Raw genomic sequence first — 27,299 nt, 5'->3', positions numbered from 1 at the left:
CATGTGCCTTGACCAGGGAAGCCAGGGTTTCAGACCAGTTACCTCAGCGTTCCAGGTCCGCACTTGATCCACTGCCCCACCGCAGGTCAGGCCCAAGGGGCAGGGGTTTCTTTCAGGTTAAGCCTTTTACTAAAGAAGTTAACATGTCTGGGAGGGCATGACTACCCACCACACCTGCCCAGTTGGGAATTTATGATCAGATCGCCCCCATGAGGTTACTTTTCATAGAACCACTTATTCACCCACACGTGTCATGATTAAACTAAGGGATTCCCTGAAAGCGCTATTTCCAAGTTCCTCTTGCTCTATGTGGCTATCCTGAGCTGCCATTACACAGGCGGGCAAATTGAGGGGTCATGGGGTCCCGACTTAGAGAGGGGGGGGGGGAGGCACCAACCTTCCCTCTGTCCTCCCTCCTCCCCCAACCACCACATTGGGCAGCACTTGTGGAGGACGGGCTGGGGCGGGGGATGGTACCGCCCACTTGGGACCAGAGCAACATACCCACGGGGTTAAATCCCCCACCTTGAGGAGGCGGGACCCCAGACGGAAGAGCCTTGGGCACCTGCCATAGCGGTGCTTCAGAAGGCGGGACTCCAGGCGGAAGAGCCCTGGGCACCTGCCATAGCGGCTCTTGAGGAAGCGGGACTCTAGGCGGAAGTGCCTTGAGCACCTACCATAGTGGCGCTTGAGGAGGCGGGACTCCAGGCAGAAGTGCCCTCGGCACCTGCCATAGCGGCGCTGCTGCCCAAGCCGGAAGTCCTCCGGCTGGAACTCCAACTCCCAGCAGCCCGCGCGGTGCGTCCCGGTCGACGCCGGGGGAGCGGTCGCCATTGTCCGCGGCCGGCCGAGGTGAAGCGGTCGCCGGCTCGTTGGGGGCCGGGTGGGTCGGCCGAACGGCAGTGGTGGGAGGAGACGAGGCAGCGCCGGGGCCGGTTCTACGCTTCCTTGCCCGCTCGGCCCGCCGACCCTCCGCCTCCGGCCTCCAGGCTGCGACCGCCGGGCTGGACGGGCTGCCTCCCTCTGGCTGCGGGTCGCGGCCCCAGTTCCGTCCCCCTGGTCGGTCGGCGCGTCTTTTGTCTCCCGGGCTGCTCGCAGCCGGCCGGACCCGGAGCGGAACAAAAGGCGCGCGGGCGCCCCGCGAAGTCGTCTCAGGTGAGGGAGGACCGCTCGCCGGACAAGGTGGCCTCGCGTCCGGGTGGAATCTGAGGCGAGGGGGCGCCTCCGCGGCCGCTCGTGGAAAAACACCCCCTTTTTACCCCCACGCGAGCGCGCGGTGCAGCTCGGCGGGGCGTTTCGCTTTAAAGCGCTGACGGACGTCAGACGTGGGCAGGGCGCCCCCCCCCCCCCCGGGGGTCCCTTTCAAAGCCTTCGAGCAGCACGAACGTTCATGCCTGGGTAAGGCTACGTTTAAAAAAAAAAAAGCAAATGTATGTATGTTCTTCTTTCCATGCGTTGGTTATCCAACAAGCGTGATTTTAAGTTCATAACACAGGAACTGGAACTAATTCCATTTTTTAAAAAAGAATTTTATTTATTGACTTTAAAGAGAGGAGAGAGAGAGAACTGGTGGGGTGCGGAAGCATCAACTCATATAATAGTTGTTTCTCGTATGGGCCTCGACCCGGGCAAGCCCGGGGTTTCGAACCGGCGACCTCAGCGCTCCAGATCGAGGTCCTTCCTATCCACTGCGCCGCCACAGGTCAGGCCTAATTTCATTATTTTTCTTTTAAATCAATCTTTTTAAGATTTTTATTCATTTTAGAAAGGAGAGAGGGAGAGAGAGGACAGAGAAGGGGGGAGGAGCAGAAAGCATCAACTCCCATATGTGCCTTGACCAGACAAGCCCAGGGTTTTGAACCAATGACCTCAGCGTTCCAGGTTGACATTCTATCCACTGCGCCACCACAGGCCAGGCTAATTTCATTTTTTGAAAAACAAAGAAAACTCACTCCTGCGGGGATGGAGGGGGGGAGGGTGTCAGCGAGCATGAAAAAATAAAAAAACTCCTGAAAGGGTTTTAAACGCGCACTGACCGCGGTACTTGGTCCCAGGTTGCAGACAGCGGTGCCCCAGGCAGGCGGTTCGCCTTCCCTCGGTCCTGGTGTTTGATTCACAGACACTGGAGTGTGTGTGGGGGGCGTTGGCACTGGTACCCTCAGAGGTCGCGGGAGGGGCACAAAGACCTGGAATCTGAGAAGAATAACTGGGGGGGGGGTCTGGGTCCCACAATAGGAGACAGGTTTGGGGCCTGGGTAAATCTTGCAGGTGGATTAAAACTTTTTTTTTTAAATCGATTGATGTTTATAGAGAGAGTCTTTGTATGTTCCCTGTCTGGGGATCGACACCGTGCGACCTTGATTGGGGATGATGCTCTATAACCAAACTGTGCTACCAGGCCAGGGTTGTTTTATTTTTAATTATTTAAGAGAAAATTTTCATAAGTTAAATTAACCCATTTTCTCTATGGTTCAGTGCTTTAATTGTATATGCAGAAATTTGGGCAGTTATCACTACTGTTTCCAGAACGTTGTCATCAAGGCCCACCTCAAAAGAAACTTCTTCACAGTTACACACACACATACACACCCCATTCTTCCCTCCTCTCAGCTCTAGGTTAACCACTTATGTGTGGGGTTGCATGTAGATTTTGCAATCATTTTTGTCAAATCCACTGGAAAAGTTACTTTGAAGTTTTGACTGGCTGTTTCCTGGGAACCTTGGACAAATTTCCACCCTCATTCTGGATGGTGCTCTTTTTTTTTTTCCCAGCTCATTCAAATCACAGTGTGTCTACAAAAATTCTCTTTCTGTGTTTGACATGTAAACTCTGTTTTCTTACTCTGCTTTCTAGGACTCTTGTTGCTTTTCTGGCTGAGTTCTCTTCTTTGTTCCCATTTCATCTTTCTAGCTTGGTGTGGCAGTTTGCTCTTGGTCTGCCACCCGAATCCAGTGCAGGCACCTGGACAATTCATCTTGCAGGATGGCTGCCATCAACCCGTGGGCCTCCTGGGGTGAGTCCAAGCCCTGTTAATTCTGGGCCTTTCATGCAGTGACTTGCTGTAGTGGGTGCTTAGGGGTGGGGGTTGGGTGCTGAGGGCTTCTTGAGATGGAGGGAATCTGTTTTGGTACAGAATTAGAACTGAGTGGGATTTTTAAAACCTTGATTTTTGGTGAAAGGGGAAAACTTGGTGTAAAAGATGACGTAATTTATATATATTTTATCATCATTTCCTGAGATGTTTAATTAGTTTTAAAGAGATTTTTCTGATTATTAGTGGGATTTTAAAATATTTTAGAAGACAGTCATACAATCAAAATTTCTTTACCTCTTATATATTTTAATTTTGTTATTTTTCACTTCCATAGCGTTGGCCTGTAATAATAAGAGCAATGTTAAATAGTAGTGTGTTGTTAGTGGTGTGTTTTACCTTTATCTGTCACTAAAGACATCAAGGAAGTATCTTTTTATTGTATTATTATTATTATTTTTTCCTGAAGCTGGAAATGGGGAGGCAGTTAGACAGACTCCCGCATGCGCCCCACCAGGATCCACCCGGCACGCCCACCAGGGGGCGATGCTCTGCCCATCTGGGGCATCGCTCTGTTGCAACCAGAGCCAGCCTAGCGCCTGAGGCAGAGGCCATGGAGCCATCCCCAGCGCCCGGGCCAACTTTGCTCCAATGGAGCCTTGGCTGCGGGAGGGGAAGAGAGAGACAGAGAGGAAAGAGAGGGGGAGGGGTAGAGAAGCAGATGGGTGCTTCTCCTGTGTGCCCTGGCCGGGAATCGAACCCAGGACTTCCACACGCCAGGCTGATGCTCTACCACTGAGCCAACCGGCCAGGGCCTGTATTTTTAATATATTTTTAAAAATTGTGTAATGTTAAACATTTTTATCAGGTAGCCTCTTCAGCCATTTAAGGGGTTTTGTTCTTAATTGTCCTGTGGCTATAAATTTCCTGACAGTGACACACCTGTGCGTTCCTGGTATAAATCTAGTTTATTGTGGTAGAGCTTTTCATATGTGTCTAGCTCTGTCTATGGAATTTTGTTATGCCCATTAGTGAGATGGGTATCCTTTTTCATTCTGTGGCCCCTAGTCACTAAGATTGATGTCACAATGCCTCTCCTTCCCTTGTTCTCATCTGGTCTTCTGGTACAGGTGTCTTTACAGACCAGTCCTGGGGGATGGCAGCTGTTGACCCATGGGACTCCTGGGGTGAGTAAGAGCTTGTGTTCCCATCAACCATGTTGGCTGCCATGGTGTGGCCTCTCCCAGCAGTGACCTGCCATGGCCGGGGCTCAGATATGGGGAACTAGGTGGGGCTTTAGGGTCAGGTGGTGCTGTCCGCATATGTCTTTGTGCTGAGCTGGAACAGGGTGGGCTCAGAATACTTTGCTGTGGGATAGAGTGGTGATGACATCTCCAGGACAGGGTGCATGAGAATGAATGGGTGGTGAATTTAGGCCCAGATGGCTATAAATAGACACTGCTTATAAATAGACACTGCTTCTGAGATAGCCCCTCAGTGAAGAGGGAGTCAGTGTGGGTTCATATGTACACGCACATCCCTTATCTTCTGAAAGCCTCCTCTCCTTCATCTATAAAATAAGGAGATCAGTCTCTTCTCTTGCCCAGCGGCGAGGTCTGGGGCTGGCTCTCCCTAGCCCACCCCTGGAGCATGGACACAAGTAGGCATGCTTCTGGCAGGTAGAGCTGCTTCTTTGACTTTGCTTCCCTCCTCCCCAGCTCTGTGTCCTCAGGCCTCTGCCTGGCGTGTGGAGGAGATGCCTCAGGAGGTCAGGAGTGCCGTGGGGCTCTCAGCAGCCTCGGTTCAGGTGAGATGGGGCTTCTGCTTTTTCCTGAAGGGCTGCCTTGTTTCCTAAGGTGTTGAGGTTGTCCCCAGCCATCCCAGCTAGTTTGGGTAGAGAAGAAATCAGTCAGAAGTTTATCACTTCTTTTTCTTTTTTTTCTCATGGTGGAGAGGGACCGACAGACAGGAAGGGAGAGAGATGAGAAGCATAAATTCTTCGTTATAGCACCTTAGTTGTTCATGATTGCTTTCTCGTGTGTGTCTTGACCAGGGGGCTACAGCAGAGCGAGTGACACCTTGCTCAAGCCAGCAACCTCTAGGCTTAAGCCAGTGACTACAGGGTCATATCTATGATCCTACACTTAAGCTAGCGGCACTGTGCTCAAGCCAGCGACCTTAGGGTTTCGAACCGGGGTCCTCAGCATTCTAGGCTGATGCTCTGTCCACTATCCCACTTCCTGACTAGAAGTTTATCACTTCCTAAGCACAGATAGAATTCACTATCAACCAGCTTGTTCACAGTCCTGAGCCCCTAGTATGCTGTGGGTTCTTTTTAAGTTTTGTTTTGTTTTTCTTTACAGAGTTAGAGAGAGGGATAGACAGGGACAGACAGGAATGGAGAGATGAAGAAGCATCAGTCATTAGTTTTTCGTTGCGCGTTGCAACACCTTGGTTGTTCAATGATTGCTTTCTCATATGTGCCTTGACCATGGGCCTTCAGCAGACTGAGTAACCCCTTGCTTGAACCAGTGACCTTGGGTCCAAGCTGGTGAGCTTTTGCTCAAACCAGATGAGCCCGCGCTCAAGCTGGCAACCTCGGGGTCTCGAACCTGAGTCCTCTGCATTCCAGTCCGACGCTCTATCCACTGCGCCACTGCCTGGTCAGGCCTGTGGGTTCTTTTGATGGATTAGGAACAACCCTCTTGGTTGGCAGGCCCCTCCACTTTCCTCTTCCCACCTTCCCTTGTATATTCAGTGCCAGATTCAGGCTGATGTTGTCTGGTGAATATTGTGCTTGGCTGGGAGGAGAACAAGGATAGGTTTGAGCCCTTGTCCCAAAGAGCTCCCAGAGTGCTTCATTCAGCTAATGAGTCCTCGTGACCTGCCCTGTGCTCCACGTGTGGTTTAGGACAGAAGCCTGAGACCCTTGGGAGGTGGGACAGAGTCTACACAGAGGTCATGGGACACAGAGCAGCTGAGGTCCTTTGCTGTGGTCAGGGAGGCTGCCCAGGACAGGGCATGCCTGAGCCAAGGAGATCAGCCAGGGGGGAGAGGGGAATGGCCTCCTGTAGCACCACCACCTTTGTGGGTGAGGGTGGGGGACTGCATGGCCAGTGTCTGAGCAAAGACTGACCCCAGTTAGACTTTGGGCTGGAGAGGACAGGTCCTGCATGCCTGCGGCCGCACCAGGGGCCCCATCCTGAGGATAAGGAGCCTTAGAAGTGTTGGGAACAGGAGGTACCAGGTTTCACAGTGTGGCTGGGAAGGTGTCCCTGGCAGGGGTGTGGGGAGGAGGCCGTCGGAAGCAGGCTGGCATTTCAGGCTTCAGTCTTACCCGGGCCTAGGAGCAATGTCTGAGAGGTGTTAGGGAGTTGAAGCAGGGAGACTTTGTGACTCAAGGTCATGGGTGGTAGTTCCTGAGAGAAAAAGGATGGAGTTGATGATGTTGGAAAGGTAGTGTCTTCCTCCCCTCCTGCCCAGCCTCCTCACTAGAAGCAGCCACTTAAGAAAAAAAAATATTTTTTATAACAGCTTTATTAAAATATTATTCATAGATCCTAAAGTTTAACCTTTTAAAATGCACAGATCAGTGATTTTTAATATGTTCACAGAGTTGTAAAACCATTACCCGTAGAATCTAAGTCTAGAATATTTTCATCAACCCCCCCCCCCAAAGAAATTCTAATGCCCATTAGTAGTCGCTCCCCATTCTCCCCATCCCAGCCCCTGGGGACCAATAAAGTTCTCTATTTGCCTATTCTGGGCATTTTATTTTATTTATTTTATTTATTTTTATTTATTTTTAATTTTTTTACAGAGACAGAGTCGGAGAGAAGAATAGGTAGGGACAGACAGACAGGAACGGAGAGAGATGAGAAGCATCAATCATCAGTTTTTCGTTGCGAGACCTTAGTTGTTCATTGATTGCTTTCTCATATGTGCCTTGACCGCGGGCCTTCAGCAGACCGAGTAACCCCTTGCTTGAGCCAGCGACCTTGGGTCCAAGCTGGTGAGCTTTTGCTCAAACCAGATGAGCCCGCGGTCTCGAACCTGGGTCCTCCGCATCCCAGTCTGACGCTCTGTTCACTGCGCCACCGCCTGGTTAAGCTCTGGGCATTTTATATAGAGGCAATTATCATACAATATATAGCTTTTTGTGTCTGGCTTCTGTTGCATAGCATGTTTCCAAGGGTCATCTATGTTACAGCACATATCAGTATTTTCTTTTCATGACTCAGACAGCCACTTTTAACTGACTGTTTTCAGTTTTTTGGGTTTTCTCGATATTTGTAAATGAGTATTTTCATCCTAATACATCAAATTTATGTTTTATTCTATTGACTCCCTGCTATGAAAGATGAAGAAAAAGTTTCTTTACTATGTTTAGGTCTTTTCATTTCTAAATTAAAAATAAAGAATCAAGCAAATGTGTGAGATCCTGTGATGCAAAGATAATTAGAAATATCTCAACTTCATGTCTTCCTAAAATTAAAAAAATAAAAAGTTAATGAAACCTCCCACAGTTTCCAAAGTGACTAGTGAAGTGCATTGTAGGTTGCTGTCCCACATACCTGGCATTGCTGTCCTGGGAGGCAGGGGCTTGATACATGCAGAGCAGTGTGACGTTTGTCTGGCAACAGGACCTGGGTGGCTGTGTTGAATGCCCAATCATTTTTAGACCCTATAACAATGAAGCCAGGCTAGGCTGAAAGATGGGCCCCGAGTTAGTTTCATGGAAACAAAAGTTAGTTTTTAATAAAATGCTATGAGGAGCCCTAATAACCCTTGTGCCGCACTCTTGTTAATTCAGGTGAGGGTTTCTGAGAATGATGAGTGTTAATGCTGAGAAAATGCGATGGAGAATTAAAATAACAACACCCTTCAGTGTCTGAAGAGTTGTAATTTCTGAGAACAGACTCCTGGTCACCTCCCTACACTCACTTTGGATTTTTCCTGTGGGAAACTGAAGACTTGAATCTTGGGAGTTTTGAATTAAGCAAGGTCTTCAGGAACACAAACGAGAGTCCCACCTGACCTCTGGTGGCGCAGTGGATAAAGCGTCGACCTGGGAACACTGAGGTCAGCGGTTCAAAACCCTGCACTTGTCTGGTCAAGGCATATATGGGAGTTGATGCTTCCTGCTCCTCCCTCCTCTCTCTCTCTCTCTCCTCTCTAAGAATGAATAAATAAAAAAAAATAAAAACCAAAAAACGAGAGTCCCATATCCCTCTATTGTTCCCTCCCAATTAAATATTTTCCTGAAATAAAGCATTCCTTTGGTAAAAACATAAAATGCTGTTCTCCCTTGTTATCTGAATAGTCTGTTCTGGAAACATGTTGAATAGTGAGACTTCAACCACTGGGAGTGTAGATCCTATAACTTTGCAGAATAGAGAAAGTAATCATATTTGGCCTATGTAAAAACCCCAGCTATAGCCTCTCCAAATACGGAAACACTCACACCCCTCTGTACCAGTCCACCAACAATTTCTGCATGATTAATATGCACATATAAGGCCAATAATCTGAATCTCTACATTCAACCTCAGTTGTCTCAAGAACGTGCATGATCTAGTTACATTCTCCTATTCTGCAAAGGGCTTGTTCTGAAATATTAATATTGAAATTCTGAAGATTTCAAAGAGGCCATCTGCATTTTCCCAGGTTCCATGAAGGGGCCACTGTCAGAAAATTTAGGTCATGCAGTTGGAGCAGTCCCATGAGACCATCAGGAAAATGGCCGAGGCCCAACCCAGCCGCCTCTTCAGTCTCCCCCATACCCTCCTGTGGTTTAAACCTACAGCTGGAGTGTTAGCAGGTTCCATAAAGTTCTAGAATGCATAGAAGATAAACACTTGTATACAGAGAGCAACATGAACAGGAGGTGTGTGTGCAAGACGGGGTGAGATGTCTTTGCAGGTCATCCCAGCAGATGATGTTTGGAAGGTGCGAGGTGTCAGGTAAGGTTTGCCTGGGGACGGGAAGGGCCCAGAGTGTCAGGTAGCAGTGAAACCTGCAGTTTTCCTTCTAGACCAGGGGGTCACTGTAGTCCTTGGTGTCACACTACCTTCCTTGTCTTCTCTGGCCTCAGGTTTGCATTTTTTCCTTTCCATCCCAGAGGCCTCTGTGAACTGTGGACCCAGACAAAAGGGCATATTCAGCTGGGGGTCTGGTTTTTTCCTGCTCTTCCACAGCCCTTCCTGTTGTTTGTTGACATCTTCAATTATGGACATCTTTTAAAATACTATCTTGACAAATTTCATAATTGGCATAATTTTTTTTTATTTCATAATTACAGAAAAATAAAAAGTAAAGCATCATCCTCATTGTTCCGAATTGATGGTTAATATTTTGTTATACTTGCTTTGTTTTCCTTTTTTTATATAATCCCCAATTTTCCCCTTCCCACCCTTCCTGAGAACAACTTGCGGTATGTGTGCAACTAGTTCGTTTTCGTACTCGTGCAGATAAACTAGACAAAACAGGCAGTAAGGCTGTTCTGGTTTTTTTTTTTTTTTTTTTTTTTTTTTTTTTAGATTTATTTATTTATTCATTTTTATTGGAGAGAGAGAGAGAGAAGAGGGGAGGAGCAGGAAGCATCAACTCCCATATGTGCCTTGATCAGGCAAGCCCAGGGTTTCGAACCGGTGACCTCAGCATTCCAGATCGACACTTTATCCACTGTGCCACCACCCTTCAGGCCTGGGGTTTTTTTTAATGCTTTTCATACATGTAACTTTTTAATTTTAAAAGATTCTATTTAATTGTACAGGGGGGGAGAGAAGTTTTAATTCATATTTACTTCACTTTAGTTGTTCCTTGATTGCTTGTCGTATGTGCCTTGACCAGGCAAGTGTCCTTGAACCAGTGACCTCAGCACTGCAGGTCAGTGCTCTACCCACTGCACCACCACAGGCTGGGCACATGTCATTTTTCTACAGCTTTCTTTGCACACTCAGAATCAACATTGAGGTCCATGCACGTGCTAGGTAGAGGTCAGGTTCATTCCTTTTGCCCCATTAGATGACTCTTAATTCATCCCTTCTGTGGATGGAGTCATACGAGCCTGCCCCCCCCCCCGTTTGCTATTCCACCCCAGCCCTGCGGATGTTCTATGTTTCATTTTTTGCACTGATGTTTATCAAGGAATTCCCTGAATTTTTAGGCTGTGTTTTTCATATGACTAATGCTGCCACATGACTCTGAAGGACTGAAGCCAATTCTCACAGCTCTGCAAGTGAATTCTCACTTCCCTGTGATCTCACAGCCACTTGACAACACTTAATTTTTTTTATTTTTATTTTTTTTAATTTTTATTTTTTGTACTTTTCTGAAGTTGGAAACAGGGAGGCAGTCAGACTCCCGCATGCGCCTGACTGGGATCCACCTGGCATGCCCACCAGGGGGCAATGCTCTGCCCATCTGGGGCTTCGCTCTGCTGCAACCAGAGCCATTCCAGTACCTGAGGCAGAGGCCACAGAGCCATCCTCAGCACCCGGGCCAACCCTGCTCCAATGGAGCCCTGGCTGCGGGAGGGGAAGAGAGAGACAGAGAGGAAGGAGAGGGGGAGGGGTGGAGAAGCAAATGGGCGCTTCTCCTGTGTGCCCTGGCTGGGAATCAAACCCGGGACTTCTGCACGCCAGGCCGACGCTCTACCACTGAGCCAACCGGCCAGGACTAAACACAGCCATTCTTGATTGCACCATCCGTTAGGTCTCGGGAGCAGACCCTTCCAGACAGTAACACAAACCTCTGTTTGAGAGGAGAAAACTGAGGTTTTTCTCTCCGGTGCCTGTGTTCTCGCTGGGCAGTGCTTTCTCCTGCGGTGCCTGTTTCCCGCCGAGGAGGACTATTTTGGGTCCTGCTGGCTGTTCCGCTGATCTGTACCTCGGACAGGGTCACCCCCCCTCCAGAGCCGGAGTGCTTCAGCCTGCTCTCCAGCTCGCAGGCCGAACTTATGTCCTGTCTGAATGGCCAGCATCGCTGCTCTTGCGCTTTGGGGCCACAGTGAAGTAGAGTAAGGGTGACATGACCAGGAGCAGGACACTGCAGGGGTCACAGGGCTGACAACACTTAATTTTTGCTTACCTCGCCAACAGAATGGTGTATGATTTTTGCGTTTCTTGATCATCAGGTTGTCCTTTCATGTCGTTATGGGCTATCGTATTCCCTCTTTTGATGTCTGTCCCATCCCTAGATTTCTGCAGGCTGTGACTTATAGAGATGTAGGCATTTTACATGCATTCTGGTCTTGATCCAAATATAAATTGTCCTATCCCAATCTGTAGCTTGTCTTAAAGATTGTGGTGTCTTAACACTCAAATGCTTTTTAGTATATTTCTGTCAAACATACCTATGTGGCTAGTGCTTTGGTGTGTTCTTTAAAGAAGTTCTATATTTAAAAAATCCTCTCTGTCCTTTATATTCTCTTCTGGGGTTGTCTGTTGGAGGGGCGTTCGGAATGAACTGCTTTGTCTCTGATCTCTTTATATTTTGTGTTCTTTCTTGGTGGGAGTGGGTGGGGATCTGGCCATCATTCTTGGCACCGTGGAACTCGGGGGCCTCCGGAAGCAACTGCTGTGTCTTCTATCTCTTCTTCATATTCTATAGATTCTTTCCTGCTCTCTCAGAGGCCCTCTCTTCTGTCATCCTGTCCTGTTTTATACCAAAGTCAATCCAGTAGAAGGCTCAGAGTTACAGCTTGTTGACAGCTGGATGCAGCTGCTGGCCGGGTTCTGTGTCCTGTCAGCCATGGAGTTCGATCATGTCTCTAGAGCTCCTCTGGTCAGTTCGTGTTTACCAGGGAAGAGCTGTGAGGCTGTGTTTCAGAGTCAGTTCTGGTTCCTGACCGCCTCCCTCCCTGTCTCTGTCTCCTGACAAATCTCATTCTAAGCTCGGTGGACCTGGGAGGGCCAGGATCACTGGGCCGTTTCTGCTTTTACTTTCTGGATGCAGCCGGCTGTCAGGCCGTGGACCCCTTCCCTTCACCTTGTGTCAGGCTGAAGAGGTCTCTTTTCTGGTGTCGCTGCCCATACTCCAGTCTGAGAAGCCAGGGCTGCTGGTGGTGCTGCCCACAGATGGAGTGGTTGGGGTGGGGTGGGGTGGGGGCGCAACTGGCAAGGTTGTCCTGAATGCACACCTTTACCTCATTGGTTTGCAGCCTGACCTTCAGGGTGTCCTTCAAGCTCAGAGCCCAGAGCCTCGCCTGGGTTCCCACTTCCATCTGCTCTCAGTCTTCCAGGAGTGTGTGGACCACCAGGTGCCATGGCCTCTTCTCTTTACTGGCTGGGATGTTTCTTTTACTTTAAAAACAAAAACAAAAACATTTTGCCTTACTGGTGGTGGTGCAGTGGTGGATATAGTGTCATTCTGGGATGCTGAGGTCCCAGGTTTGAAACCCCGAGGTCGCCAGCTTGAGCCAGGGCTCACCACCCTGAGCACAGGATCATCAACACGATCCCAAGGTCGCTGGCTTGAGTAAGGGATCGCTGGCTTGGCTGGAGCCCTCCCTTCGCCCCCATCAAGATACGTATGAAAAGCAAAGAACAACTAAAGGGATGCATCTAGGAGTTCATGCTTCTCACCTCCCTTCCCATCTCTCAAACACACACAAAAACAAAACTCTTAAATTTAGGAAGTTTTTTTTAAAACCCAGAGGCGGACCACAAAGTATGAGTTTCCTGTTGCCACTGTAACAGGTCACTCCAAACTTAACAGCTTGGAACAACATGAATTGACTCTTTCTCTGAAGATCAGAAGTCTTTCTGGGTTATCAGGCTGCATTCCTTCTGGGGCTTCTTCACTTTTACCACATTCAAGAGGGACTGCCTGCGTTTCCTGGCTCATGGCTCCTTCCTCCATGGTCAGAGTGCATTGCTCCAACCTCACATCTCTGCCTCTGACCCGCCTGTCTGCCTCTTTCACTTACAGGGTTCCTTATAATATTGAGCCCACCTATTGATCTCCCCATTTCAGTCTCCTTAATCACATCTCTGCAAAGTCCCCTTTGTCGTATTAAGGTAGCAGTTGCAGGTTCTGGGGATTAGGGCGTGGAGGACATTGAGGGGACCATTCTTCAGCTGACCACAAACACCCACGTTCAACAGCATCAGCTACTGGCAGCTTTCTGCTTTCTTCCTTTCCGTTGATTTTGACACACAACCTTTAAAAACAAACAAACAAAACTATAGTCCTAGCCGGTTAGCTCAGTTGGCTAGAGTTGTCCGAAAATACCAAGATTGCTGGTTTGATCCCTGATCAGGGCACATATGGGAAGCAACCAGTGAATGCATAACTAAGTGGAACAATGAATGCTTTCCTCTCTCTTTCACTCTCTCTCCCTCTCTCCCTCTATCTATAAAAGCAATAAAAAAACTAGAGTATTTTTAAGAATATCTCATGTGTATTGCTTTACCTGTAAATACTTCTGTATATTTTTCCTAAGAGGTCTATCTTTTATAACCATGGTACCCAACAAAATTAACAGTGATTTCTTAGTATTGCCTAATAATACCCAGTCCACATTCAGTTTTCCCTGTGTGTCCCAAAAGTGTCTTTTTACAGTTGGTTTGTTCAAACCCAGGTCTAAACAAGGGTCATGCATTACATGTGCCTCATCTGCTGAAGACAGTAGATCATGTGGTATGCCGGGTTTTGTCCTCATGGGGTCATTGATGAGTTTGCTATAAGCTGGTGGCTGGGCTGGATGGAGGCTGGAGTAGATCCTTGTGTCATATTTTGGCAAGAGTACTTACTTTGTAGGTGGTGCTGGGCCCTCCTGCTGGGAGGAGTTAGTGGGCACAGGGAATCTGGTGGTTCCATTTTCAGATGATGGATAGGTTAGCGGGTACTGCTGTCAGCCTGACCCTTTCCCTGTCTGCCTTTTCCTGTGATGGAGCAGTCACTGATGGTCATTGTCAGTATCCACTTTTGGTTCAGGAAATAGTTTCCTTCCTCTATTAGAGGGGGTTCTTCTATTCCTTTGAAAGTGTGTGTGTGGAGATTCCATTGAGGTCTCAGGAGCAGGGGAGGTGGACTTGTGGTTCAATTACCAGCTTCCCAGCTGCCAGGGTGTGTGGCTTTGGGCCTTGTGTGTAGGTGGACTTTGAAGCCATCTAAAGAGATGAGGTAGCGTAAGAGGAGCACAACTTCCCTCCCCATCGCGTCCTACAGGTGCAATCAGTCTGTGAACGTGCACTGAGGTTGTGCTTTTTCTGCACTTCCCTGCCTGGTGTCATACCCAAGTAAAAAGTTGACATTAACCTGACCAGGTGGTGGCGCAGTGGATAGAGCATTGACCTGGGATACTGAGGTCCCAGGTTTGAAACCCTGAGGTGTCAGGCTTGAGCGCAGGCTCACAAGCTTGGGTGCAAGGTTGCTGGCTTGAGCAAGGGGTCACTGGCTCAGCTGGAGCCTGTCGGCTCCTCATAAGGCACTTATGAAAAGCAATCAATGAACAACTAAAAGTGCTACAACTACAAGTTGATGCTTATCATCTCTCTCCTCTCCTGTCTGCCTGTCTCTCTCTCTCGCAAAAAAGAACAACAACAAAAAACTGACATTACTCAAAATGTAGAAACAGCAGCTGTTAAGGAAACTGAGGCTGGGGCAGATCTGTAAGGTAAACCCGAGAAGCCGGCATTGATGGGTCCAGGGTTGGGGTGGGTTTCGCCAAGGGAGATTATGGGCAGCAGTTTTAACATGCTTTTGGGAATAAGGGTATCCATAGGCGCAGAACAGTTCTGTGCTCTGAGCCAATTGTGAAGGTGAAGGGTGGTCAGTGCAGGACCAGGAAAGACCAGCATGGAGGGCGAGCCCTGATCAGAGATGACACTGTCAGTGTATAAACCATGACTCGCAGGGACAGAAAGGCTCGCTGATGGGTAAAGAGAAGTGACAACATTAAAGGGTGGGTGGAGGGGTCATGGCAGGAAGATCAGAAAGCCAGTTCACAGGTGGTGGGGAGGTCCTGTATATGAGTGGGGACTGCAGGGTGTGTGACACGCCCAACCGTACAGCTTATTCATTGCCATCGTCATAAGGGGAGGCTGCCTTGTCTCACCCAGAAACGCCCACACACTCAAGGCTCACACTGATTGCTTAAAAGAACCAGAAGAGATGCTTCCAGACGTGGATTATAATTCCTCTTTCCTACTCATTTTCTAGTGAGTATTCCTGGTTCTCTTTTTTTCTAAAACCATCAGTTTGTACTTTTTAATATTCAGAGAGCTTTTGACATTAAACATGACTGATTTCCTCTTGGCTGAATCCTGTCCCACCCTACCTCTGATTCTTGGGACAGAGATGACGTGGGAAAGCAGACTTCCCTACCATGGCCAGGAGGACAGTTGGCAAGTGTTCAGATCACTCTTCCAGGTCCTGTCCCAGGTCTCTGATCTGACCACTGCTCATAATCTCTGTCCACCTGGTCCTGGCCTCATTCAGTATCTAAGAAGAGGACATTGCCCTAGTGGAATCCTGTACACACTAGCCAAGTAGGATTGAGAAGGAGTCTTAGGAAAGACCGGTATCTTTGTTCTGGTTACTGTGGCCCAGATGCCTAATTCCCTAGAGCAGAGGTCTCAAACTCGCGGCCCGCCCACCAATTTTGTGCGGCCCGCAGACTGGCCCGCAGACTAATCCACGAAGTTTGATTAGTCTGCGGGCCGCACAAAATTGGTGGGCGGGCCGTGAGTTTGAGACCCCTGCCCTAGAGCCTTGGGTGGCTCACAGTGTGACCCTGACCCTCATTGGAATATTGATGATATCCAGGTTATTTTTGTACATCCTGTCTTCTCCCAGAGCTGTCAGCCTCATTCCATTCTCAGAAAACACTGGAGGGATGGCCCCAGACTGAAGAAGAACATGTATATTCTTATAGGAACCAGTGACCTTCAAGGACGTGGCCGTGGACTTCACCCAGGAGGAGTGGGGGCAGCTAGACCCAGTTCAGAGGACCCTGTACCGTGATGTGATGCTGGAGACCTATGGGCACCTGCTCTCTGTGGGTAAGGCAGGGGCTGCCCACATAAATGAAGGGGTTTCCATTGCAATACCTTCTGTACTCTGTGGTTTAAGGCTCAGCGGGGTCTCAGAAGGGCTGAGATGATCTTGAGTTCTGAGGTTCGAGGTTGAAATACCTCGAACCTCAGTGCTTAAAAACATGAAGCAGGGTCCTGGCCGGTTGGTTCAGTGGTAGAGCATCGCCTGGCATGTGGAAGTCCTGGGTTCGATTCCCAGCCAGGGCACACAGGAGAAGCGCCCATCTGCTTCTCCACCCTTCTTTTGCTCCTTCTCTCCTTCTCTCTCTTTCTTTCTCTCTTTCTCTCCTCCTCTCTTGCAGCTGCCAAGGCTCCATGGGAGTAAAGTTGGCCCAGGTACTGAGGATGGCTCCATGGCCTCTGCCTCAGGTGCTAGAATGGCTCCAGTTGCAATGGAGCAATGGCACAGATGGGCAGAACATCGTCCCCTGGTGGGCATGCTGGGTGGATCCTGGTCGGGCACATGCAGGAGTCCGTCTGTCTGCCTCCCCACTTCTCACTGCAGAAAAATACAAAAAAAAAAAGAAGCAGCATAGAGTAGGAGGGACTATGCTTATTCTGTCCAAGTGAAAGATCAGGGAGAAAGAGGCCAGGGGAATTTCACAGGCAACACATGTCTGTGTTTTTCTTCATGTGTAGGGAATCAGATTGCCAAGCCTGATGTCATCTCCCTGCTGGAGCAAGGAGGAGAGCCCTGGTGGGTGGAGCAAGCACTTCCTCAGAGCACCTGTCCAGGTGAGAGCCAGCCCTGTGCGGGAGAGCTGGCCCCATGCGTGCGGGAGCAAGGAATCTTCCCCCAGCCCGCCACCCCCCTCCCTTGTTTCAGAAGGAGGCTGAGCCCACAGGGAGTTGCCTTTCTCTGGTACCCTCACAATTCCCTCCCAGGAGCTTTATCCCTTGTATTGACTTTTTGCTGTTCTTGAACCAGAGCAAATATGCCAACTTTTTTTGTGTGTGTGACATTGACAAAGAGAGGGACAGATAGGGACAGACAGACAGGAAGGGAGAGAGATGAGAAGCATCAATTCTTTGTGCAGTGCCTTAGTTGTTCATTGATTGCTTTCTCATATGTGCCTTGACCAAGGGGCTACAGCAGACTGAGTAACCCCTTGCTCAATCCAGTGACCTTGGCTTCAAGCTAGTGAGCCTTGTACAAACCAGATGAGCCCGTGCTTAAGCTGGAAACCTCCAGGTTTTGAACCTGGGTCCTCTGCGTCCCAGTCCGATACTCTATCCACTGTGCCACCCCTTGGTCAAGCTGTGTCAACCTTTTTAACAGGGTAAAATTCTTATAAACTGCCCTTTCCCCACCTTGTCGCCCACGCTCCTGATGTCTCCCATTTCTCCGCTGTGCATTTCTCTAAGACGACTTCTTATTCTCTAACCCACTGCTTAATTCTTACTTTATTTATTGCCAGATTGCAGCCTGTAGCCACAGACTCTTCTTTAAAAATTAAATAAGAAAATAGTTTTTTTTTCTGTAGGTAATGTAGTCACATGGATAGAAAACTCAGAGCTATATAAAATACGTAAACTGAAAAAATCTTATTTATATGGCCTACTCTTCTATACGTTATTCTTACCCCCAAACACAGATACACAGGTAACCACTTTTTTTTAACTATAAAGTTTTGAGTTATTTTATTAGTGGTTGTCCTGAAGATTTTTTTTTTTTTTTAAGGACAGGCAGGGAAGGGAGAGAAGTGAGAAGCATCAACTTGTAGTTGCTTCACTTTAGTTGTTTATTGATCGCTTCTCATATGTGCCTTGACAAGAGGATGGGGGACATCTCCACCCAAGCTAGTGACTTTAGGTTCTGGTCGCTTGGTTCAGTGGTAGGACGTCAGCCTGGCATGTGGATGTCCTGGGTTCGATTTCTGGTCAGAGCACACAGTAGAAACAACCATCTGTTTCTCCACCCCTCCCCTGCCTCTTTCTCTCTCTCTCTCTCTCTCTCTCTCTCTCTCTCTCTCTTTTCCTATCTTTTCCTCTCTTCCTCTCCTGCAGCTGGCTTGATTGATTCGAGCGCATTGGCCCCTGGTGCTAAGAACGGCTCCCTGGAGCCTCCATCTCAGGCCTTAAAAAATAGCTCAGTTGCGAGCTTGGCCCCAGATGGAGGTTGCTATTTGGATCCTAGTTGGTGTGCATGCAGGAGTCTCTCTCTCTATCTCCCCTCCTCTCACTTGGAAAAGAAGAAAAAAAAAAGCTAGTGACCTTGGGCTTCTAACCAGTGAGCTTTGGGCTCAAGCCAACACTCATGGGATCGTGTCAGTGATCCCTTGCTCAAGCCGGGGAGCCTGCACTCAAGCCAGCAACGTTGGGGTTTTGAAACTGGGCCGCAGTGTCCCAGTTAGACACTCAATCCACTGCACCACCAACCACCTGGTCAGGCATAATTAACATCTTAATTTATAATAATCTGGTTTGGATTAACACCAATTTAACTTTGACATTATATGAAAACTTTGCTTTTGTATAGCTCTTTCGCTCTCTCTTTCCCCTTTTATATTGTTATTGTCACAGCTTACATCTATACACTGTGAGCCCCTCACCATAATTTATAATTACTGCTTTACGTAGTGTCTTTTAAATCAGGTAGATAAAAAGGAGGTACCAGAAATGCATTGTCAACTGTGCTGTGTCAACCTATGCAGTTACCTCTATTGATTTTTTTTTAAAGATTTTATTTATTTATTTTAGAGAGGAGAGAGAGAGAGAGAGAGAGAGAGAGACGGGGGGGGGGGGGAGGCAGGGAACAGGAAGCATCAGCTCCCATATGTGCCTTGACCAGGCAAACCCAGGGTTTTGAACCAGCGACCTTAGCATTCCAGGTCAATGCTTTAGCCACTGTGCCACCACAGGTCAGGCAAGCTATGTATTGATGTTTATTTCAAGTTACAGTCTGGTGTCCTTTCATTTCAACCTAGAGAACTCCCTTTAGTGTTTCTTGTAGGGCAGGTTTGCTAACAGCAAACTCTCCCAGGTTTTGTTTATCTGGGTATGTCTTTTATTTTATACTAAGTATTTTATTTTTATGCTGCTGCCAGTGTATATAAAATAATTACTCTTGTGAAACAAATTCATGAAAATTCAGAGAGGTAGGTATTAAGGACCAAGAAAAGGAGAAATTTATATAGTGTGGCACATGTTACAGGGATAAGCTTTTTTTTTTTAAAGCTTTTATTAGCCTGGCCAGGAGGTGGTGCAGTAGATGGAGTGTCTACCTGGGACGCTGAGGACCCAGGTTCAAAACCCAAGGGTTGCCTGACCTGTGGTGGCACAGTGGATAAGTCCTCAACCTGGAATGCTGTGGTTTGAAACCCTGGTCTTGCCTGGTCAAGGCACATATGGGAGTTGATGCTTCCTGCTCCTCCCCACCCTCTCTCTCTCTCTCTCTCTCTCTCTGTCTCATCTCTGAAATGAATAAATAATAAAAAATAAAAAAACCCCAAGGGTCACTAGCTTGAGCACAGGGTTCTGGCTTGAGCATGGGATCATAGACATGACCCCATGGTCGCTGGCTTGAGCAAGCGGTCAGTGGCTCAGCTGGAGCCCCCACAGTCAAGGCACATATGAGAAGGCAAAAAATGAACTTAGTGCTATAACGCAAGTTGATACTTCTGATTTCTCCCCTGCCTGCCTGTCTGTCCCTGTCTGTATGTATGTATGTCTCTTTCACTCTCACTGAAAAAAAAAACAAAAAAAAGGATTTTATTTATTGATTTTAGAGAGAGAAATAGAGAGAAAGGGGGTGGTAGGATGGGGAGTATCAACTCAAAGTAGCTGCCTCTCGTATGTGCCTCAACCAGGCAAGCTCGGGGTTTTAAACTGGCAGCCTCAGCATTCCAGGTGGATGCTCCGTCCACTGCATCACCAAAGTCAGGCGGGATAAGCTTTTTGTATAGGTTTTCCATTTAGGTCTGTGAATATTCACCAGTTCAAGAAAAAGTGGCTTAGAACACCTTCAAAGATTCATTTCACTACAAAGAGGGGCAGACTTTCTGGGGTCTGAGAATATCGTACTCGAAGATACTCCAGTCAGCAGGGTGTTATGTTGCGCATTCTGCAGTCAGAATTGTTTCAGATCTGCAGCTGCCTGGGAAAGCCTTGCAATTAAGCCTAGTCTGCAGCCAGAGCTGGTGAACTGCTTTCTTCATAGCAGTGATGCTGGAGGTACATGAGATAGCCGGGCAGATTTGTTCGTAGTGGGTCTGTCAGTCATGGGTCCACCTGGGAAGCTCTTGATTTCTCCATTTTTGAAGGATGGTTATGCTAGATACATAATTTGTAATTGACAGTTTTTCTTTCTGGCCTCCTTGGTTTCTGATGAGAACTGAACTGTTCGTTTTAGGGGATTCCCTTGTTGTTGCGAGCTGGTGCAACTCGTGATTGTGCAGGTCTCGAGTGGGAATGCTGGAGGGTTAGAAAATAAACACAGAGAGAAGGATGCTATCGAGAGGTCTTCTGGTGGCTGATGACCTACCAAAAGCGCCCACACTCCCAAAAACTTTATTTTTATAGTGTGAAGCAAAGTCATTTGCAAAACAGAGAGCTCAGGCCCTGGCCGGTTGGCTCAGTGGTAGAGCGTCGGCCTGGCGTGTAGGAGTCCTGGGTTCGATTCCCAGCCAGGGCACACAGGAGAAGCGCCCATCTGCTTCTCCGCCCTTCCCCCTCTCCTTCCTGTCTGTCTCTCTTTTCCCCTCCCGCAGCCAAGGCTCCACTGGAGCAAAGTTTGCCCGGACGCTGAGGATGGTTCTATGGCCTCCGCTTCAGGTGCTAGAATGGCTCTGTTTGCAACAGAGCAATGCCCCAGATGGGCAGAGCATCGCCCCCTGGTGGATCCCGGTCGGGCGCATGTGGGAGTCTGTCTGACTGCCTCCCTGTTTCCAACTTAAAAAAACAAAAAAACCCAGAGAGCTCAGATACAAAGTCACATCTCTGAGGCAAACCAAGAATTCTCCCAAGTGCAGAAACCCCCCCCACGTGCATAACATCTTAACTTCACAAAACAAAGGGTAAGAAGAAAACTGCCTCCAGTCTCTTCGAGGGACATGGGGATGGGAGTAAAAGAAACCATCAGCATCATAGCTAGCACAGAGGTATGGGGAAGGGCATGTAAATTGCCTTCACCAATTTAGTCGAACAATCAGAGGTTGTGGGGAAGAGCTTAGGCCTTTGGCTTAAGTCTTAAACTGTGAGGACTTTTGTCAGCTTGCAGTCTCCCACAACTTCTCTCTGATGAATTGCTTCTGTCTTGCTGCTTTCAGGATTCTCACTTTGGCTTTGGTTTTTGGCAGTTTTACTAATTATAATATGTATGCATGTGGTCTTGTAGAATCTTAGGAGTAAACTTTTCAAAGCCACTATGGACACCTCACTCCTTGGCTTTCCCTCTCATCTTTTTGCCCTGTGTATTGTCTGCCCCAACAATCTCAGACAGTCGCAACTTCCAAACATGGCCTGTCAAAGATTGACAGCTCGCTGCTTCCTGGGAACTTCAGCACTGTGTAAGGTACCAACAAGTCTTTCACGTCAGGTCTCCCATGGAGCCACCAAACAGGTCAGATAATGGCTGTTCTTTGGGAATGGGCTTTGAAAAAGCTCCAGCCTTACTCTGGTCCATCTACCATTGTTTCCCCAAAAATAAGACAGGGTCTTATATTAATTTTTGCTCCTAAAGACGCGTTAGATCTTATTTTCAGGGGATGTCTTATTTTTCCATGAACAAGAATTCACATTTATTGTTGAACAAATAATCAACATTTATTTATATACTGTAGTCATGTCATCACAAACATCAGCATAACCGGCCAAACTCTGAATTCCATCAAGAATTTCTTGTGAGTCTATTTCCGTGTACAACAATCAACCCTGTTTCTCCGAAAATAAGACAGTGTCTTATATTAATTTTTGCTCAAGATACTCTAGGTCAGGGGTCCCCAAAATTTTTTACACAGGGGGCCAGTTCACTGTCCCTCAGACCATTGGAGGGCCAGACTAGAAAAAAAACTATGAGCAAATCCCTATGCAGACTGCACATATCTTATTTTAAAGTAAAAAAACAAAACAGAAACAAATACAATATTTAAAGTAAAGAACAAGTAAATTTAAATCAATAAACTGACCAGTATTTCAATGGGAACTACGGGCCTGTTTTTGGCTAATGAGATGGTCAATGTCCGGTTCCATATTTGTCACTGCTAGATGTAACAAGTGATGTGACGTGCTTCCAGAGCCGTGAGGCGTGCATCCCACGTCACTGGAAGTAGTACTGTATGTGAGCGATGCCATGCTTTGCGTCTCTCACTGACCACCAATGAAAGAAGTACCCCTTCCGGAAGTGTGGCGGGGGCCGGATAAATGGCCTCAGGGGGCCGCATGTGGCCCGCGGGCCGTAGTTTGGGGACCCCTGCTCTAGGTCTTATTTTCAGGGGAGGCCTTATATTTCTAAGTTTGAAAAGAATTGCACTAGGTCTTATTTTGGGGGGATGTCTTATTTTCGGGGAAACAGGGTAGTACCAGAAATACAGGCTGTTTGTTTCCAAGGCTCCTGCTGAGTGAGGGAGCCAGAACTGGTGCAAAGGTAAAATTATAGTGTCCCAAAGCCCACTGTTATTATCAAAATACAGCCGTCTTTCCTGAATCAACTCTCCCTGGGTTGCTGCAAGGCTTTGTTGAATTTATAGAATCATGAAGAAATTGATTTAAATAGTTTCTGCCTGTTTATTTGGTTGCTTTAATGGATGGGGCAAGATTTCAGAGGTCCTCAGTTTGCCATTTTTCACTTATTTCTTGCCCTAGGCAATTTCTTTCAGGATTTGTTTTCAGTTTCTTTATGCAACTACAAGCATGTAGGAATAGGTAGTTACTTTTTACCTTTCCAAAGGTAGGATATGACACATGCTGTTCTGTATGGTACTGTTTTTAATCTAACGATGTACCATGGCCTCTTCCTGAGTCCTGAAGGTAATGTGTTCCATCAAGTGCGTTTTTATCCAATCTCACCATTTGCCCCCTATTCAGATTGGAAACCTTAGGCTGATGAATTCTGGTAGATTTAACTCTGCCACCCTCAGTGCTGACCATTCTGTTACCATCTCAACCGTCTCCTTAATCACGATAGAACCAGGAATCACATTGCTTCTGTTTCCTCATCTTCCTGATGTTTGTCCCTGGTACCAGCCTTGAGTGAGTCCCCTAAGCTGGAAATTGAGAAATCGTCCTGACTTCCTGCTTTTCCCTCTCCGAGAAGTAGTCTTTCTTCTAACTCCTGAAATTCTGTTCCTCTGACATGTCTGTGGTGTCATTTCAGTTTCTACCACCATCACGTGTGGATCCCTTCTCATAATTACAGCTCAAGTTAGTAAGTAAATTCTTATTTGTTATCAATCACCTTGGTAGAAAATTAATGCAGAGCCCTACAGTTGTTGGAGGCCCGATACCTTAGCACTGACAACAGTAGCCTCATATATTGAATTTTCCAGACATTTAGCTGGATTCACCATCTCATTTAATCATCAGAAAAGTCCTCTAAGGATTGTGGCAGATCCAATATTTAAATACAGATGATCAGACTATATGTTTATCTGTCTTTTCACAATATGCTGCCTTTCAAGTCCATGTCTGTGTCATTGTTCCACAAATGATTCTGTAGTTATTAGAAGAATTGTAACTAGGAGTATCCTTAAACCATATGATTTTTTCCCTTTGGGCTGATGAATTTTGTGTTAATTGACTGAACTATATGGAGTAGGCAGTAATGTGATAGCATATTATCATAGATAACGTCCTGGCTTGAAGCCTCTGTTGATACTTTCTTTTAATGCAGGTGTCAAAATAGGGGAGTAGTAAGGACATTATAACACATAAATGAATTAGGACACCTTAATAATTTAAACGTTAATTGCTAAGGGCTTGGTTTCTCTTATTTCTTATTTTTTCACATTAATGATATTCACTGTATCCTTTTATCAGGGATTCCTGAGAGCACCCCCAGGTTCAGTGAGTCACTTTGAAGGACTCATAGGACTCAAAAGTCATTCTACTCAGGATACTGCTTTATGACATTAGCATCTGTAGAGGAAAAAGGGTTTGAGCTAAGTCTGAAGGAGGAAACCAAGTATAAGCTTTGGATAGTCATTTCCCAGTGGAGTTGCAGAGGACCCACTTAATTCCTTCAGCAACAAGTTGTGGCATGTGTGAAATGTCATCTGTTAGGGGACGCTTGCCTGAGTCTAGGAGCCCAGGGTGTTATTGGGTGTTGGTCAGTCAGGCACATGTGACTGGCTACAACCATAGAAGCTCCAGACCCCAGAAGGAAAGGGGTGTTCACTGTAAATGACACTGTACAAACTATCTGGAGAAATTGGTATGTGTTCTTCAAGGCCTCAAGCATCTAAAATACTCTTCTCAGAACATTCCGAGACCTCAATTCCTGGGTGGTGGCCAAGTGCCAGTCATGAAACAGGCCTTCTTGGGAATGTGTGGTTTGAGCAATTCAAGTGTGTAGAGTTACCTATTTTCTGCACATCCTTAGCTGGTCCTTTTTTTCATGGGAAAATACTCCTGAATGGATTTTCTTAGTATTCAGTACATACTTCATATTGTGGTTAACTACTTTCGTTCACTTCACTGTTTTCTTTTCCTCTGTCATGATCTTCCCCTGAGTTTCAAGTCTATTTGAAAACAAGTTCACACTTGCCTTTTCAATACTATGGACCAAAAATTTGCATGTTTTCCCATCTAAGAAGTTCTTTCCTTGTGTTCTCATGGTTATTTTCTGTTTATTTCAGAAATGGTGAGAAATCCCGAAAGCAAAGCATTGATTCCAACGCATAGCCTTTGTGAGAAAGAAAGGTCTCACAGTATGAAGTTGGAACGATACATATGGGATGATCCCTGGTTCTCCAGGTTAGAAATTTTGGGATGTAAAGACCAATTACAAATGTACCACATGAACCAGAGTACAGCTATGAGGCAGATGGTCTTCATGCAGAAGCAAATATTGTCTCAAAGAGGCTCTGAGTTCTGTGAACTTGAGGCAGAGTGTAACCAGAGCTTAAACTGGATTCCATCTCAGAGAGTTTCTCAAATAGAACATTTCTATAAGCCTGATATAAATGCTGAAAGTTGGAGGTGTAACTCAGCCATAATGTATGCCGATAAGATGACCTGTGAAAATAATGAGTATGACACAGCTTTCTACCAGTCCATGCAACCTGTTTACCCTGCAAGGATGCAAACTGGAGATAATCTTTTCAAGTGTTCTGATGCTGTTAAATCTTTCAATCATGTACTACATTTTGGTGATCATAAGGGAATGCATGCAGGAGGAAAACTGTATGAATATAAGGAATGCCATCAATTCTTCAACCAGAGCCCATCATTTATTGACTATCCAAGACCTCACATTGGACAAAACCAGTATGGTTACAAAGAATATGAGAATATTTTTTACTTCTCTTCTTTTATGGAGCATCAAAAAATTGGTGCTATAGAGAAAGCATATAAATACAATGAATGGGAGAAAGTCTTTGGGTATGACTCATTACTCACTCAACATACAAGCACTTACACTGCAGACAAACCCTACGAATACAATGAATGTGGGACATCTTTCATCTGGAGCTCTTACCTTATCCAACATAAGAAAACTCATACTGGAGAAAAGCCCTATGAATGTGAAAAATGTGGAAAGGCTTTTAGGAATCGTTCAGCCCTTACTAAACATGAACGGACTCACACTGGAATAAAACCCTACGAATGTAATAAATGTGGAAAAGCCTTCAGCTGGAATTCTCATCTTATAGTACATGCGAGAATTCATACAGGAGAGAAACCTTATGTATGTAATGAATGTGGGAAGTCTTTCAACTGGAACTCTCATCTTATTGGACATCAGAGAACTCATACTGGAGAGAAACCTTTTGAATGTACTGAGTGTGGGAAATCTTTCAGCTGGAGCTCCCATCTTATTGCCCACATGAGAATGCATACTGGAGAGAAACCCTTTAAATGTGATGAATGTGAAAAGGCTTTTAGGGATTACTCAGCTCTTAGTAAACATGAAAGAACTCACTCTGGAGCAAAACCATATAAATGTACTGAGTGTGGAAAATCCTTCAGCTGGAGCTCCCACCTTATTGCCCATCAGAGAACTCACACTGGAGAGAAACCCTATAACTGTCAGGAATGTGGCAAAGCATTCAGAGAACGCTCAGCCCTCACTAAGCATGAAATAATTCATTCTGGAATTAAGCCCTATGAATGTAATAAATGTGGAAAATCCTGTAGTCAGATGGCTCATCTCGTTAGACATCAAAGAACTCACACAGGAGAAAAGCCCTATGAGTGCAATAAATGTGGGAAATCCTTCAGCCAGAGTTGTCACCTTGTTGCTCATCGCAGGATTCACACAGGTGAGAAACCATATAAATGTAATCAATGTGAAAGATCCTTCAACTGTAGCTCTCACCTGATTGCACACCGGAGAACTCACACGGGAGAGAAACCATACAGATGTAATGAATGTGGGAAAGCATTTAATGAGAGTTCTTCTCTCATTGTACATCTGAGAAACCATACTGGAGAAAAACCCTACAAATGTAATCACTGTGAGAAGGCTTTCTGTAAGAATTCTTCTCTTATTATTCATCAGAGAATGCACAGTGGAGAGAAGCGCTTTATATGTAATGACTGTGGAAAAGCCTATAGTGGTCACTCAGCCTTGCTTCAACACCAGAGGAGTCATAGTGAAGAGAAAGTCTGTGAATTGAACTGAAGAGAGATTTTCTTTCATTGTGCATTTGATAACACATTGAAAAAAAACTATAAGTATAATCAAGAGGTCATTTTTTAGTAGTTCAGTAAGACTCTTCCCTTACTACTCGCGAGGAAATATCTTCTTAGAAGAAATCTGTGAATGAAAAGAGTAGAGGAAACTTTAGCAGTTATGTAGCCCTTATTTAACTTCAGATAATTACAATGAGGAAAACTCCAAACTCCCACGGTCCACTAGGAATCCCATTTGAGGAATTTGAATGTAGGAAATGGACATCTTTTTAAAACGAGATTTCAACTATTTGTGGATCAGATTACATCGTTAAGGGAGAAACCTTATGCAAGGAAAAGTGTTATAGCTGAAAGTACACTGTTTTGTATCGAGCTGGAATATAGAATGGGAATATTTACAATAATGTTTTATGCGTTAGTATGGAAATACAAA

At 46.4% G+C, this 27,299-nt stretch overlaps 1 protein-coding gene across 1 annotated transcript; it reads left to right on the top strand.

Moving 5' to 3' along the window:
• The first annotated feature begins 718 nt into the window (after nt 1-718).
• Nucleotides 719-27,299, top strand: ZNF606 (zinc finger protein 606). The gene is made up of 7 exons (XM_066374591.1): nt 719-1,155; nt 2,912-3,014; nt 4,163-4,219; nt 4,751-4,839; nt 15,916-16,042; nt 16,715-16,810; nt 24,868-27,299. The coding sequence occupies exons 2-7, from the start codon at nt 2,984-2,986 to the stop codon at nt 26,853-26,855; spliced, it is 2,388 nt and encodes a 795-aa protein (XP_066230688.1). The 5' UTR covers nt 719-1,155; nt 2,912-2,983; the 3' UTR covers nt 26,856-27,299.

Source organism: Saccopteryx leptura, chromosome 3 (genome assembly GCF_036850995.1).
Source record: "Saccopteryx leptura isolate mSacLep1 chromosome 3, mSacLep1_pri_phased_curated, whole genome shotgun sequence".
NCBI classification, from domain to species: domain Eukaryota; kingdom Metazoa; phylum Chordata; class Mammalia; order Chiroptera; family Emballonuridae; genus Saccopteryx; species Saccopteryx leptura.
The sequence above is the reverse complement of the archived record's forward strand: the minus strand, read 5'-3'. Positions and strand labels throughout refer to the sequence as shown.